Source organism: Mauremys mutica, chromosome 2 (genome assembly GCF_020497125.1).
Source record: "Mauremys mutica isolate MM-2020 ecotype Southern chromosome 2, ASM2049712v1, whole genome shotgun sequence".
In the NCBI taxonomy this organism is placed as follows: Eukaryota; Metazoa; Chordata; order Testudines; family Geoemydidae; genus Mauremys; species Mauremys mutica.
The window spans coordinates 205,778,974-205,795,450 of record NC_059073.1 but is presented as its reverse complement, the minus strand read 5'-3'; the positions used below and the strand labels follow the sequence as shown (position 1 = coordinate 205,795,450).

The 16,477-nt window shown below is 41.7% G+C and overlaps 1 protein-coding gene across 6 annotated transcripts in view; it reads left to right on the top strand.

The window, feature by feature from the left end:
• BBS9 (Bardet-Biedl syndrome 9) overlaps positions 1-4,603 on the top strand; it is a 519,285-nt gene extending 514,682 nt beyond the window's left edge. For 5 of the 6 annotated variants that reach the window (XM_045005718.1, XM_045005716.1, XM_045005719.1 and 2 more), the window contains one exon: positions 3,196-4,603. In XM_045005718.1, coding sequence (XP_044861653.1) covers positions 3,196-3,236 — 41 coding nt within the window. In that variant the 3' untranslated portion in view covers positions 3,237-4,603. The remainder of the gene's footprint in view (positions 1-3,195) is intronic. The other variant, XR_006576974.1, reaches the window with a different exon arrangement.
• The last annotated feature ends 11,874 nt before the right edge of the window (positions 4,604-16,477 follow it).

Here is a 16,477-nt window from a genome sequence, read left to right as displayed (position 1 = left end):
ACTTTCCTCCTGGCTTGAGAAGAGCTCCTGGCTGCATGCCTCAAGGGACTCTGGGGTGTCTTCTGGGGTGTCACTCGCGTATTCCTCCCCCCCCCTGCCGCCGCCTCCACCTCCGCCTCCTCCTCCTGTCCCCCACCCGGCTCAGAAGTGTCCATCGTGGTCCTGGGATTGGCAGTGGGGTCACCCCCAAGTATCGCGTCCATCTCCCTGTAAAAACGGCAGGTCGTGGGGGCAGCTCCGGATCGGCGATTACCCTCGTGGGCTTTGTAATAGGCGCTCCGCAGCTCTTTAACTTTCACCCTGCATTGTAGTGCGTCCCGATCATGGCCCCTATCCAGCATGGACCTTGATACCTGCTCAAAGATATCGTAATTCCTAAGGCTGGAGCGCAGCTGGGACTGCACAACTTCCTCCCCCCAAACACTAATGAGGTCCTGCAATTCGCCAGTGCTCCATGCTGGGGCTCGTTTGCCGCATGGAGGCATGGTCACCTGTAAAGATTAACTGATTGCACTCCACGCCTGGCTGCAGCAAACAGGAAGGAGATTTTTAAAATTCCCGGGGCATTTAAAGGGCGGGTCACCTGAGGCAAGAGCAGTAGAGTGCAAACTGATGAGCAGAGTGGCTGAACAGGAATTCTGGGATAACTCCTTATTCCCTGGAGGACAATTAAAGTGCTGGTGAGTGTCCACACCTGCTGAGCAGCGCTGGATCACCAGCGCTGCACTCCTTATACCCCAACCCTGACGGGTTTTCAGCCAGCGCAGGGAGTTGCAGCGCTGGTTGTGCCCTGCAAGTGTGGACGGGGTGTAATTGCAGCGCTGGAAAGCCTCCACCAGCGCTGCAACTTGTAAGTGTAGCCAAGCCCTGATAGTTAGCTAAACGTTCCATTTCTTAATTGCATGACACTACTACTACTTATACCCTCCTGTCCCAACATAAATAATTACTCTCTCCATGCTATTTATGCCCTTCAGATATAGACTATCAAGTTCCATATCCACCCTTTTGTTGTTTCTGAGCTAATCTACTAGATGCATAATTAGGCTCTGTAAGATTGTTCCAAAGCTGTTTTCAGTCACCAGGTCATATTCGTTGTTCTTTGAGGGCCTGCTCTAAAGCCCACTGAAGTCCCTGGAGTCTTCCCATTGATTTCAATGGACTTTGGATCCGGGCAATTGTTTGATATCTGTCTGAAGCTGAACACAATATTTCAGATGTGATCACAGCAGAGCCATCCATAAACAGGCTGTTAACTCCCTGCTCCATGATGCGATGCCTCTGCAGTTCTAAATTGCATTGGGCTTTTTGGCCTAAAATCATGTTGCAAACTTTTGTTTCATTTGCTGTGATCTATTACCTCAAGGTCTCTTTCAGCTGCTGCGTCTCTATCTCCCAGAAGCATGTGTGTTTCAGATTGTTTATTCCCCAAATGTATTTCAATTTAAATCTGACTTTTTTTTCTGTCCCTCTTGTTAATCTCTCTAGGCTTCATTGCAGTATTTCTTTCTCCTCCCCAGTTTCTGCAGCTCATCTCAGTTTTTGATAATCTGCACATATAATTAACCTGCTGCTCACTTCCTCTTCTAAATCACTGATGAGGGCATTACCTAGGACAGAGCCTAATGCTGATCCCTGTGTGTCCCCAGCATGTGCTGCATGCTAACAGTTTTGAACAAAGGAGCTACCATGCTATAGATGAGCTTTGTAAACCCTGATCAGCTCTCAACATGGTATTTTTAATTGACTTCTTAAACAATAGGCAATTTGGTGAGGGGAAACCTCACAGCTCCTTGGGGAATTAAAGCTCTTGCTGAGAAGCCACAGTTTTGGTCTTTTGTGTCACCATGGTCTTATCCCCGAGCTCTTGCTCTCTGTTTGCCTTTCAGGCATTTTGCAGCTTCAGTCTCAAGGCTCTCAGTAAAGTTTGTTCAATTTCTTGCCCTCACACCCAGCCATTCATTGACATGTCAAAATCCCCTAGTACCAAAAGACATAGCCAACCTAACAAAATGAAACTCTGAGGGCTTCTCTACGCACAGAGTTACACCAATTAAATTGAAGGTGTGTAATTTTAAACCAGTTTAGTTAAACAGGTGAAAAAGGTTGTGTGGACATGGTTATGGAGGCAGTGTGACTTAGTGGACAAAGCAATGCTTGGGTTATGTTCCTGACTCTGGCCTCCTGGGCAAATCATTTAACTTCTCTGTGCCTCAGTTTCCCTGTCCATTGTATGGGGCTAGTGATACTCACCTCCTTTGTAAAGTGCTTTGAATCTATGGATGAAAGGTGCTATATAAGAGCTAGGCATTATTATAATTATTTATTTATTTTTATTTTGGCTTGAACCAGGTTTAGTTTGGTTTTAAGTTAGAACACAATAAACTACTTTGAAGCTGAAATAAGAGTAAACCCACACCGGGTTTGCTGTGGTTTAACTAAGCCAGTTTAATTAAATCATGCAAGTTTGTGTTTAGACAGGCTTTAATTTGATTATTCACTGTTCTCTTTTTCCACATTTACTTCAGTCTGGGAATTTTTGACCACTTACTCCCAGATTTCTGATTTCCTTCAGGTTCGCTGTGGTGTGGATTTAGAGCAAATTCAAATTTGACATGCCTCCTGTTGTACTTGTGACGTTTTAAAACAAAAACATCAACAAGGCTTCATAAATGAAATTTCTCCAAGACCAGTAGTTTGCTATATTAGTCTCTGCAAAGTGTCAGCCTTGAATATACATATAGCCATTTAAAAAGATGCATTCTATTAATAAACAAAGTGCCTGATTCTCCACTGCTTTGCAGCTTGTGTAGGCATTTATACCTGGGCAAATTGGTGATAAAATGCTACCATTTGTAGTATTTTATATCTACTTGACGTGTGTCTTGTGCCATTTTTCCTGTGGACAAAGTGGTATGTGATCATGTAAGTTTAAGACTGTATCATAATGCATATGCACAACAAGGCCAAATTAATTTGCACAGGCAACCTTAATTTTGGTATTTCCTAACTTTTGAGTGCTTGCTTTTGCAACTTTAACATTCTTTTAGCACAGAGTTTGTTGTATGCAGTAAATTATTTCCTCGAGTATAACTAAGACTTTTCCAAACTGTGGTGGAATCAACAATGTATTGTGTATGCTTGCCAAGTATAATCCAATTTTTAAGCATCCTCATTTATCTTTCTCTCCTTTAGATTTTCCGCAGGGTGCACTAGAGGAAGCAGAAAAGCCATGAAAATCTGAAGAGGATTCTCAGGAGGATTTTTCTATCTGATGTCAAAAGCATTTACAATGCAGCTGTACCAATCCATGTTATTCTAGTCTGAATGGAGCCTTCAGAAGTAGAAGGTCCCACTAATTGTACAAAAAAGTTTATTCACATCAAATTGATTAGATTTCCTTGCCAACTCCTCATCTTAGCATCCATTCTCTGGATAAAGCCTAACCACTTATGAAACTGTCGTAGCAAATGTTTATTAATCTGCAATATCAGCCCGTCATAAAGATCCTGTTGCCTGATCAAAGACTATTTACACACAGTTAAAAGCAAACTTTGTGTCATGGTATGTTTCTTCCTTTGCGATTACATTACCACTTACTCATAATGTCACAGTTTGGACAAGAAATCGCTATCTCCTTCCCTCTTCTGCAAACCAATCACAATGTTCACACAGGTGAATTCACCACAAGAAGTAAGGCCGATACTCCGCCAAGGCTTCTCTATCCCCCTCCTCCCTGATGTCTACATCTGCTCCCAAGAGATACAGCGTAAAATATGGCTATGGCAAGGGCAAAATGGCTCCTTCCCTTTTCCTGTTACATAAGTCATGTGAATAAAGTTACCCTAAGCGCACTGACACAGGGATCTTCTGACTGTGTTTTTTACTGACACAGTAAGGATGCTGATACATGTTGTTCTTATGAATCAGTCTGTTCTGGCTAGGGACAAGATTTTCGGATGTGACTAGTGATTATGAGTGCATTCAATTTTGCTAACCCAATCTGAGACAGTTCAAAGGGGATCTGATTTTCAGAAAATTTGACCCCCTTTGAAAATCAGGTCCTGTTAAAGTGTCTACAAATAGGAAACCCCAAAATAGAGGCACCCAAAATCACCTTTGAAAATCTTGGCCTAGATTTTTGAAATGTCAGGCGCATAAATGAATTGCTGAGAGTAACATGAATGCAGTGTCAATGTAAAGATGTATGGAAGGGTCTGAAAGTAATTGAGACCTGGCTCCAAGTGTGGAAGATATGCAGCCAACATCTGCTTCCTTTTGGTTTGGCCTCATGATGGATCATACAAAAGTACAATTTCTAGCCCGTTTGGCAGCATATATGAAATGAATTGTTGATCTCAGCTTATTTGCTAGTGGACAAGTGTACACATTGCAAAAGCTGTCATCAAACTTGGCACCTGTGTTCTCTATCTCAGCAGAGACAGCAAAGACTTAGGCTATCTCTATGCTAGCACTTTTGTTGGTAAAACTGTCGGTCAGGGCATAGGTGCTGACTTCTGCTCCCACCGGTGGGTGTTCAACCCCTCCTCTGCCCCTGGCCCTGCCCTGACTCCACCCCTTCCCCAAAGTCCCCACCCCAACTCCACCCCCTATTCCGACTCCTTCCCCAAATCCCCACCCCAGCCCTGCCTCTTCTCTGCCTCCTCCCCTGAGCGCACCATGTTCCCGCTCCTCCCCTTCCCTCCTAGAGCTTGCTACGCTGCCAAACAGCTGGCAGCGGCTGGGTGGGAAGCGCTGGGAGGTAGGCAGAGGAGTGGAGACGCGGCACTCTCGGGGGAGAGGCGGAGTAGGAGGTGAGGCAGGGGGTAGGGGAGCTTGGCTGCTGGTGGGTGCAGAGCACCCACTAATTTTTCCCCGTGGATGCTCCAGCCCCAGAGCACCCCTGGAGTCAGCACCTATGGTTCAGGGTATATTTTTTCACACCCCTGACTGACATACGTTTCACTGACAAAAGGCCTGGTGTGGACAGCACTATGTTGGCGGGAGAACATCTCTTGCTGACATAACTACCGCCGCTCATTGGGGGGTGGTTTAATTATGCTGAATGGAGAGCTCTCTCCTGCCAGCATAGAGCAGCTACATAGGAGACCTTACGGCAGCACAGCTGCAGCGGTACAGCTGTACCACTGAAAAGGCCATAGTGTAGCCATAACCTAAGTCAGCATAGAGATTCACTGTTCTAACTTCTCACCCACAGAAGAGATTCCTCCAGCTCAGCCGTGAAACCTGCTGGCAATGGGGTGACAATTACAAATTTATATTACTACTGTCTGCCATGTATCTGTTCCATGGATAAAGAGGGAAGTTTATTCTCCAGGACTTCCAGTCCAGTAACTTTCATAAGCACGAAATCTACTTTCAACCCCTTTCCCCCTGGCCCCTCTCCAAAAATCATTTCCTCCTTCCTGTACCAATTGTGCGTTGCCCGTTAGCCTCCCATGCAGTTCCATGGTGTTGCTCCATCAGGAGTATCAATAACGTTTATATCCCTGCAATTCTACAGAGTTGCCTTTTTTAGCTGACTTTTTAAATGGAGCCAAGCAGCCAGGGAGCAGGTGGCCCTGGATCTGGAGTGAAGCTGCAGGGCTTCCATCCAGATGGCCCTGTACCCTGGCAGCTGTCAGGGAGCTGCAGCTCATGGGGGCCAAAAACCTCTCTGGGGGAGAAACTCCACCTCTCTGGCCTGGAAAGATTCCCCCTGCTGGAGTGTTCTTCCCTCTCTGTCCTTCTCACATGTTTTCCCCCCAGGAGAGCAGTATGTGACCCATTGTAAGGAGACTCCACTGCTCTGCTAAAATCACACAATAAAATAATCTCCTGTAGTCTCCATACACACCTCAGTGACCAAAGAAAATCCATGGGGAACTGATCAATTACTTTAGCTATTAGGCTTAAACTTTAACCACAGATTTCAAATCTTCTTCTATGCTCTCAGTGGCTGCTAGGTAACCTAGAGAACTCAACTGCAATTACTATTAAAAAATCCCTTCGTTGTACCATAGAAGTGCCATTACACTGTAGAATCCTGAACCAAAGAATCCTGTACTATTATATACATATATACTATATGTGGGAAAGAAAACCATGGGGCTTTAGTGGGATATATTACACTGTAATTAGCTGACTTCATTGGGAGTTATGGGTAAGCAGTGAGTAGAGGTTCGGGTCAGTTATGTGAAATGCTTGTATTTACATTGCATTTATTTGACATCAGTGAAACATGTTTGTGTTGGTGTTGCTCCTGTTTGCCTATTTACTCCATGCTGTGGGAGGGGAAGGCTCTATGGAGAGTCAACCCATAACACTGTTGAAGGGGAAAAGACATATTGGTTATAAAACAAAGAAAGAGAAAATTGTGCATAGTAGTATTTTATGGTCTCTTTATAATGTGATGTTATGCCATTCAATAGTTTCATCAGGATTTAAAGCAGAGATATTTGCACTGGGTACAAAAAACATTTGTTTTTCCCATGGCCAAATAATCCAGGTAATTCAGAGGAAATAAGTCACTTCAATTTAGTGGTTTATATAGAACAGGGCAACAGGAAGTAGTATGAAGAAGCTCTCAGCAGTGCTCAAACTTAGTATAAATTTTTTTCTTTTAAATCTGATCTTTGTGGCTGGGGAAAAAAATCAAGGTGAAATTAGAAGATACTTTAAAAAAAAAAGTTATCCAAGCCAAAAATATGAAGGAAGCATTTCTAATTTCAGGGGACCAAATGTTCACTTCTCAACATCAATGTTTCTGAGGCAAAGAAAGATATTACTGGCCATGTCATTCTATAATGTACAGAACTTTGCACCAATACTCTGTCAGGTCTCTTGCTAATAAGTAGATCACATTACTGCAAAATGAGGTTGGGATGTAAATACAATTTTCTTATCTAGAATCCTAGTTATTTATACTATAAAAGGAATACTCATATAAAGCTTCTTATTTTCATTCAACCAAACTTTGATATGCAGAGTGTCTATGCTTCATCAAGTTATCTGAAGAGAATATTATTTTTTATGTGGTTGTTAGAGCAAAGCAAAGTTTAAGCAATCATTTTGTTAAAATCAGTTTTAGACATATCTAAATGTAGAATTAGTGAGTGCATTGTGACATTTTCATACCATCCTATCAGCGGTACCAACTATTTTTATTGTTCATAGCTACAGCACTTTTAAATGTGTTTTCTAAAATAAATCATAATATGAAATGAAATATAGATTTGATTTTCTTTGAACAGTTGCATGTTTTGTAAAATTTATTTGCTGAACAATATTTTCCCAAGGGCTTTTTCTTCCTTTTTCTTCCTCCCCCCACTCCGCCCCCCCCCCTTGCATTTTTAGAACAACATTCTAATAGGATTACTTATCTAATGACCAGAATCCAGTTCAGTTTCTGAAAACTTGGGCTCAGTTTATCTTTTGGGGTTTGAATACAATCCTGAATTCAAACCAACAGACCTTGTGGTTTGCCTAGTCCCACATTGATTCGTCTGTCCAAATAGTATTCAGCTAAGACAAAGAATAACAACATTTCTATATTTCAAGGAACTGGATTTCACTTTAAAAATAATATGTGTTTTCTCCTCTTCAACATTTACTGTACAGACTGTATTAGAGGTATATCTGAATGTTCTTATACTTGTACTACATATGAAAAGTAATTTACTGCCATGAACTAAGGTATGCTGAGCAGAGATTGTAATTTCCATGTGAAATCCTTTCGGTAGAAAAAAAATTACAGTCTGTGCATCATGCTTAATAAATATTTCCTTATCAAAATATCCTGTTTACAAAGTCTATATTTAAAAAAGAAACAAAACAAAAAAAACAAGCTTCAAAGGTATTTGCACAATATATGGCACAGTTCTGTGCCAAACTTCTGTTATTGCTTTGTCTGAAATTAGTCTTGAGTTTGCTGTTGCTTTGTATACAATTACTTTTTGACACAAAACTTTCTGTACACTGGCTAACCTGTAACACAGCATCCTTCCAATAGTTACACATTGTTCTCACATGCATGCTAGAGTGGACTTAATGCCTTTGCAACCCTAAAGATCCTTAATTTTGCAAAGCATGGATCATGTTTATTCATATAAATCATGATGTGACAAGTTTACTGAGTGCCCTCAATTCCTGTTGGAAACAGTGAAAGATTTGGGGTGGTCAGCATCTCACAGAAGGCAGGATTGGCCCTATGATTAGCAGAGCTGGTGCAAGGATGTTTCGCGCCCTAGGCAAAACTTCCACCTTGTGCCCTCCCCTGTCCCTGAGCCCTCACCCTGAGGCTCCCCCCCGCAGCAGCTCCCCCTCATCTGCCCTGAGGTGCCCCCCCGTGGCAGCTCCCCACCCTCCGCCCAGAGGCACCCCCCTGCCCCAGCTCACACCTGCTCCACCTCCACCCCGAGCATGCCGTCGCTGCTTCACTTCCCCCACCTCCCAGGCTTGCGGCGCCTAAGCTGATTGGTGCGGCAAACCTGGGAGGCGGGAGAAGTGAAGCAGCTCACCCCTGTTCCGCCTCCTCCCTGAGCACACTGTCGCTGCTTCACTTCAGTTCCCCTGTGTGCCACCCCCCCCCACTTACTTGCTGCAGGCGGCCCTCCCCGCGCTCCCCTGCCCCAGCTCCTTCCGCCTAAATTGCGGCGGCGACTGGGGCGGCCAAATATCTGGCTTCCGAGGTCGCTGCCGAAAAAAATACCGCCCCCCCAAATCCTAGTGCCCTAGGCGACCGCCTAGGTTGCCTAAATGGTTGCACCGGCCCTGATGATTAGCAAATGTGATCCAAAGCTGCCCTGTCTTCAGATGCATCCATTTTATGAAAACAGGCCATTCAGACGCTGCTGTGGATCATGAATTAAAGACAGGATGGCCATTGGCTGGAGGTGAGACTAGATAACCCTTGTGGTCCCTTCTAACCCTATGGTTCTATGATTCATATAAAGTTTGAAAAACATGGTTTGGTTTAGAGTCTGAAACCACTTCTCTACAGTTCTTGCAATTTTATGTAATAAACAATGTCAGGAATTGCTATACCAACTCCCTAACTCCACATTCTTCCAGATGAAAGGAAGTTTAGAACCTGAAATATCAAACACAGGATTAAAAATAATGTTCTGAAAGATTATTTAATTTGGGATCTTGGTATATCTGCTTTGCTGATGTCCTGTGTGCCCATATGTCTTAACTGTGACCAGCAGATCCCAGTACAGATATCTAGCAGTTTTATTAGCATTAAATGTAGAACAAGTGATTCTAATTAGTCACAGAGTAGAAACATAACACAGTTAAGTGATTTGACTTGGTATCCTCTGGCAACATGTCTTGGCCACCATAGTCTGTACATCTGCTCTGGTCAGGAGCACAAAAGAAGTGCAAAAAGCAGAGATATATCCTGACTCTTTACCTGTTATCAAATACTGTCGTATTTCCCAGATGTTTCAGTGTTGTAGGAATCTGGATGGGCAATGTAACACACTAGTAGTTAGACTCAATCATTGTTACAGTTTGAAATTTCCTTCATAGTCACTGCTTGTGGTTACATTAGCGCTCTCTCTCTCTCTCTCTATATATATATACACACACACTCTCTCTCTACATTTAAAGTTTCAGTCTAAAACCCAGTTATTAAAAAAGGTGGAAGAAGGGTTGAAAAAATTAACCAGTTATAATAAGGACTAAATAAATAACTAAGAGTCCTGGAAGGGATATAAACCCTCAGGCTTCAGGGCATAAGTCAAATGCTAACAGAGGTTAGGAAGAAACTTTACCTCTAGGCAGCTTATTTCATAATTGCCTATTACAGGACTTCTTACATCTTCCTCTAAAGCAGCGGGTATTGACTACTGTCTAAGAAAAGCTATGGAGCTAGAGGGATCACTGGTCTGATCCAGTATGGCAATCGCTGTGTTCCTCTTCAGTTTGCCAAAACAGCATTTTCCTCATGGGAAACAACCAGTCTGCACCAATTTCCTGTTTTAAAGTTAATCTAACTTATTTGTCTGGCTCCCTGTCTGTAATATTTAAGACTTGGTATAGTGCAACTACAATGTATTTCTGAAGTGCCTATCAGCATGACTGTAGTGCTACATTTTCATTATAAAATCTTCCTTTGGAAGGTCATAGCACTTGCTTTTGGAAAAACAATTAAGAGTCCAGAGGAAAATTACAAAGATAACAATGTTTGGTAAGAGCTTTTAATTCACTGTCTGGAGCAGGCTAGAGAAATGGATGTTTCCTTAGCAGGAATAACCAGTCCAAACCATCATTCTCAAAACACGACCCACAGAAGCTGCCCAGCTGGGTACTGACTGATACTGTATTCAACTAACAGAACATAAGCTACAACCTTTGTTCTGATTATATATGCTATTGGCTGATCCATGAGTCTGAGAGGAAGACATTGATATGACGCCACTACTGCAAACTGATTAAGAGCCCAGTCCTAGCACTGTTGTATTCATATAAGTATTTTGCCATTGATTTTGATGGGAGCAGGAGCAGGCCCCAGCTCTTCTTTCATTGGTGGTGAATGTCACAATAGCACAGCTATAAATAAATATTAGTCCTACTTATATTTTGACATAAATAATGAGGGTCACTCAAAAGTGCAGCTCAGTAAAATTTACAACAGGATGTCAAGGAAGACAGTAGAAATATACTGTTGTGCACCATTAGTCAGTTACTTCATTCCACCCCAGAAGTGGCTGCAGCTTAACAGTGGGGAAGGTTACGTTTTACTTAGAACCTATTAGCCTGAAAAATTCCAAAGCCTTGTACAATCTATAAAATGTATAGAAGTTATTTCACTTACTCCTGAAACTGTGTCACTTCCAGGATGTAATATGGTACCTGCTGAACGGCAACAGCATCAGTATCCAATAGGACAAGTTAAGAAAAATATCTTCTTCATCTGAAACTGTGGAAGGAACGTATCTGCAGGAGGAAGGTTTGGTAAGCAAAATGCAATTGACAAATTTAGAACGTGGTTAGCACAGCAGGCTGATACTTTCTATTCTCCTAAATAAACACACCCGTTATTAGTGCCTCAGTTTCATGTGCCATGCCAAAGATGGCACCTCCATGAGCACAATGCCATCTAACATTCAGGGACATTGGCTCATTGTGGATTCAGAGGGAAGAGTGCCACTTATTGAATGTACTCTCAGCACCACTGCCTAAAATGCCCTGAATTTTCCTTAGAGGTCGTTCATCCACATACTAGCTAAAACTAATCCTATTTAGCTTGCTATTTCTGATGAGATCAGAGTCCAAAGTGGTGTGGCAAAGTTTACAACGTGTTTTGGAGCATCTGAAATGAAATAAATATCCTACTGCTATTGTATTCATTTACTAGTATTATAGTATTCCTTAATAGATGTAATATTTTAGCTGGGGAATATGTTGAGAAGTGGGTCGATTGATGATGTTAATCCAATTCATTAAGAGGCAAACATTCAATAATTAATAGTTACTTAAAGTACTCACAATATATTTTAACCATGGACAGAATCAATTGTCAGACACATAAAGGAGTTTATTGTAGGTATCCTTCCCCTGATGGTACAGTGAGGTGGAGACAGTTGGGATCCATAAATATCAGTTTATTACATATATTATCAAGTGGGGGAGGGGGGGGTGTTTTTCTAGGAGCCTGAATTAAATTACTTCTCTTTGCTATGTTGTTAATTGTAACCAGGAACTCTTGCTGAAAAACACAAAGCTGCATGTGCTGGGATTGAATATGTAACAATACAAACAAGAAGAGTATATACTAGTAACATATTTAACTTCTGTGTTTAGGAGCTACCTAGATATTTTCTTTACAGGGTAGTAAAGACTGGGCATTTATCTTGCTTAATGGAGGCTGGGCAACTTCTTTGTGGAAATTATACATTAAGGTGTGTGTGTGGCCATGGGGGATCCCCTAGTCCTAGTGGGGGAATCAGTGTTGTTTTGCTGTGCAGGAAGAGGAGGGGTGGGATTTGGGCAGGAGTGTGCTTTGCCCAGCTATTTGGGATTGTATGTGCTTTTGGCTGGCCCTAGGATTGTGACTGGAAGGGATGAGAGAAGGGAAAAAATAGACTGATTCTAGGAGGTGCTGAGAGCATTCACCCATTTATGATCTTGCAAGATTGAAACTTTCCCTGGTTAGCTGCTTCACAGAACTGCAATGACTGATGTCCCAGGACAAGAGGCGGGAATGAGTGTCTCATCTGGACAAGGCAATTGCCCCAGAATCAGTGTATGTGGGAAGAAATCTTAAGACACCAGCCAGCCTGGTCTTCAGGTTGGCAGCAATGAGCAATAGAGGAAGACACAAAATGGAATGCTTGGGTGCGGCCAAAGCAACCACACATATACACAAAAATACAAATAAATTGTTCCTGTAAAATATTTTAAATTATTTACTGTTGTCATTTGGGTTTGCTCTCTCTCACATCCGCACCCACTCACCTTCCTGGTTTTATACCATGTCCATTAGAATAGATAGACGCCCGGGGATCACAGGAAAAATTAGGATCCTAATAACATGTGGTAGGACTTCCAGAAAACCGACAGTTTTAATTTTAACCAGCAACTTGATTTTTGCTTACTAACTCCTAATTAAAGATAAATAGAATTGATGATTACAAATTATTAAAAAGGGTGAGAAACACAAGGTGTAAGGTTATGGGGCAGAGTTGAAGTAGTATAGCTTATTATGTGCTACAGGAGGCACCGCTTGTTTTTATGAACGTACACCAATGATTTTTGTTTTGTTTTGTACCAGCTCATCTGATTTGGCTCATATTTCTTCATATGGTTCAATTGTTAATCTGATAAAGGCATCAAGCCCCTCAATGGCTTTCATTCTTTTATTCTGGTCAACTACATTTCTATAAATGGGGATTTGCCTTTGCAATCATCTAATGTTTATTAAAAAAGTTTCCCATTGAACATAAAATGATGATTTCACTGATCCACCACAGTTTGTAAATGTATTTGAAGGCTCTGAAAGAAAGCAGTAGTCTAGCTTGCAGCAAAACGAAGATAGCATTTTGGTTAAACATTAGCAATACAATGTAGCTATTCTTCTCTCTGATGAATAACATTGCTTCCAGCATCAGAAAAATAATAAATGGAAAACCAAATGGGTTCTAAAATAGTGCTTTTCTTTAAAGGGCTGCGGCCCAAGTATGTCATCCAGCAGAGGAAAATTGGTAGCTTCATTGTTTTTTTGTAAGCCAGCTACGGAGACAGTGAACTGATACCTTTTATTGGACTAAGTTAAAATTAGAGCTGAGCAAATAATTCCTAGTGAGTAACAGAGCTGATTAATTTAACCATGCTTTCTGTTTATTAAGGCCAACATTTTCAAAACCAGCTACTAATTTTGGGCTCCTCATATGCTGAGTTCCCATCTTGAGAGATTTATTGAGAGGGCCTGATTTCCAGGCATGCTGAGCACACCCTCACTTAATCGGGAATATTTTGGACAGCCAGGCCCTATGTGTCTCTCAGTGGACACACACAAATGGAGACACCCAAAATTGGAGGAGCCTTTGGCCCTGATTGTCCATTGTTCATATTTTTCTCAAGTTATTGAAATGAGCGCCCAAATCATTTCTTCAACTATTTCTTGTTCTCTACACCACTGGTACTCAACCAAGGGTACGTGTGCCTCTGGGGGCACACATCCATCTTCTGGGGTTACATCAACTCAGTTAGATATTTGCCTAGTTTTACAACAGGCTACAGAAAGAGCACTAGCCACGTCAGTACAAACTAAAATTTCATACAGACAATGACTTATTTATATTGCTCTATATACTGTACACTGAACTGTAAGCACAGTATTTATATTCCAATTGATTTATTGTATAATTAGATGGTAAAAATGAGACAGTGAGCAATTATTCAACAATAGTGTGCTGTGATGCTTGTATTTTTATGTCTGATTTTGTAAGCAAGTCGTTTTTAAGTGAGGTGTGGAAGATAAGTGAGGTACGGAAGACAAATCAGACTCCTGAAAGGAGTTCAGTAGTCTGGAAAGGTTGAGAGCCACTGCCCTACACACTGTTCACAAGCAAGTTCACCGTGGGTAGTCAATTATATAAACTTTGAACTGTGTAGGTTAGATTTTGGGTCACATGTTGTTTCTGTTCCCCGATTGGACTTGAGTAACCTAAAATCAAGTTTCTAGTACAAATAGTCTTGTTTACAACTTTCATAATTTCTTAATTTCCTTTCCATAAATATAGAAGCAGCAAAGAATCCTGTGGCACCTTATAGACTAACAGACGTTTTGCAGCATGAGCTTTCGTGGGTGAATACCCACTTCTTCGGATTCTTTGCTGCTTCTACAGAACCAGACTAACACGGCTACCCCTCTGATACTTTCCATAAATATAGACTTTTAAACCCTTAGCCTGCAAAGATTTATGCATGTGCATAATTTTAAACATGAGTGGGCCCTTTGAATTGAGTTAAGCATGTGCTTAAATCTTTGCAGGATTAGAGCCTCTGAGCTGACCCTGAACGTTGACTTTTTATTGTAGCTCTGGGTTTGTTTCTTTCTGTTTATTGTACTGGCTCATGTAAACCTTCAAGAGCTCCCACAATAACTGTAGCTGGAAGACAGATCTTTTACAGCCTGAAACACTTTTGCTCTGGTTTGTAGCTACTTATAGGGCCAAATTCAGTAGTGTCTTAGAAGGTGGGGTAAATTACGCAATGGATGTAAATTGGTCAGAAAGTGACTGTATGTGGCACTATCGTATACCATGCACTGATTCAGCATTCAGTGGGTAAGGTAAATGGGAGTCACTTACTCACCAAGATGGTGCAAAAGTAGTTGTAGCAAGAAAAAGACAACTGGAGGGTGTAAAATAAAGATGCACCCTGCCACACCTTAATTTCTTATACCTACCTATTTATTGTTTAGTTATATAGGGCCAGACTGTTGCTGGCTCTGTGCAGAAGTTGGGGCTGAGAGATGTGCGGGTTCAGGGGAAAAATCCTCATCTGATATAAATTGTCATAGCTTTGTTGAAGCCACTGTGGCTATGACAATTTACACCAGCTGAGTAGCTGCTGACCAAATGTAGGCAGGAGAAGTAGAATTTGGAGGCTCATGGGCTTGTACGTCTTTTGGCCTAGCGAGCTGTGGGTGTCCATACTGCACTTTAGAAAAGGGTGAATCTCCGATTCCAGGATGTGACTCCCCTCTGAGGAAACAGCTGGCAGCCAGCCACTGCCAGAATTCCTCCTTATTCATCCAAAGCTCTCCAAGGACTCATGCTGCTGTGTGAATCTCCCTGTCTGACATAGCAGCAAAGAATCCTGTGGCACCAATGTCTGCTGTGGCACCAATGGCTGCTGTATGTCTGACATACAGCAGCCATTGGTATAAAGTCATAGCCTGGCCCTTATTTACTTGTTTTACATCCCATGCGGTCAGTGCTTAGCAAATAATAATAAACACTATTGCCAGTTTACATCACACTGGACAGTGGCCCTTTGCAACCATTCACAGTGCTCTTGAGTATGCTCCCCCAGGGAATTGCTATGTGTTCTTACAAATTTTCTCTTTTGTGACAGGAATAGGATAACACCACCATATTTGTGTCTAGCTTAGTATCTGTCCTGCATCCGCTAGAGCCGACATTTTCAAAACTAACAGTTAATTTAGTTTTTAGGTGCTGAGCTGGAGACAACTTGGCCAAACATCTGCAACTGCAAATGACAAGAATGGAAAATCAGCGCCAAGGCAACTCAAGCTGGGCACCCAAAAACTGAAGGACCTACAATTAGGGGCCACTTTTGAAAATTTGGGCCTAAGTGAATTGATCTGGCTGTATTGGGGGGTCCTCTCTCTGTCCACATAGCAAATCTTTACTGTACATCCATATTCCATTGTATTTCTTACATGTGTGAACAAATACTTAATTTGCCTCACATGTTTTTTGTCTGCATAGAGAGACTAAACTATAGATTTCAGATACCTATTTTCTTGCTTATTTCTTCTGTCTTCTCGTAATCCTTTTCTGCACTAGGGCCAGCAGCAGAAAGAACCGCCTAGGACGTGTGCATTTTATCCCACATATATCCTGTCAAAATCGCTTTAAAAACCATAGAGACTATTTTAAAATAAATGGCCACATTTTGAAATCCTATAATTATGAAGTGGAGGGTTGATTGCTATCCTTGGAATGCTTCAGAACAGCAGAAAAATTCCTGCCTTTTGGAAATTGTACTGTCTATTCATCCTACTGGAACTGATCCAAAAATGGAGTATTGAGAAGTTGCCAGTGGTAAGTACTCACTGAATGCTAGTTTGAGCAATGTATTGCATGTACTGTCACTTCCCAGAATGTTACAGAAGTCAATTAATTACCATTTGGAAGGGGGTTAGTCTTGGTGTTTTCTGTTTTTTGTTTAATAGTGAGATGCTTAAAGATGATCTTCAGAAAGTACAATTATGTTC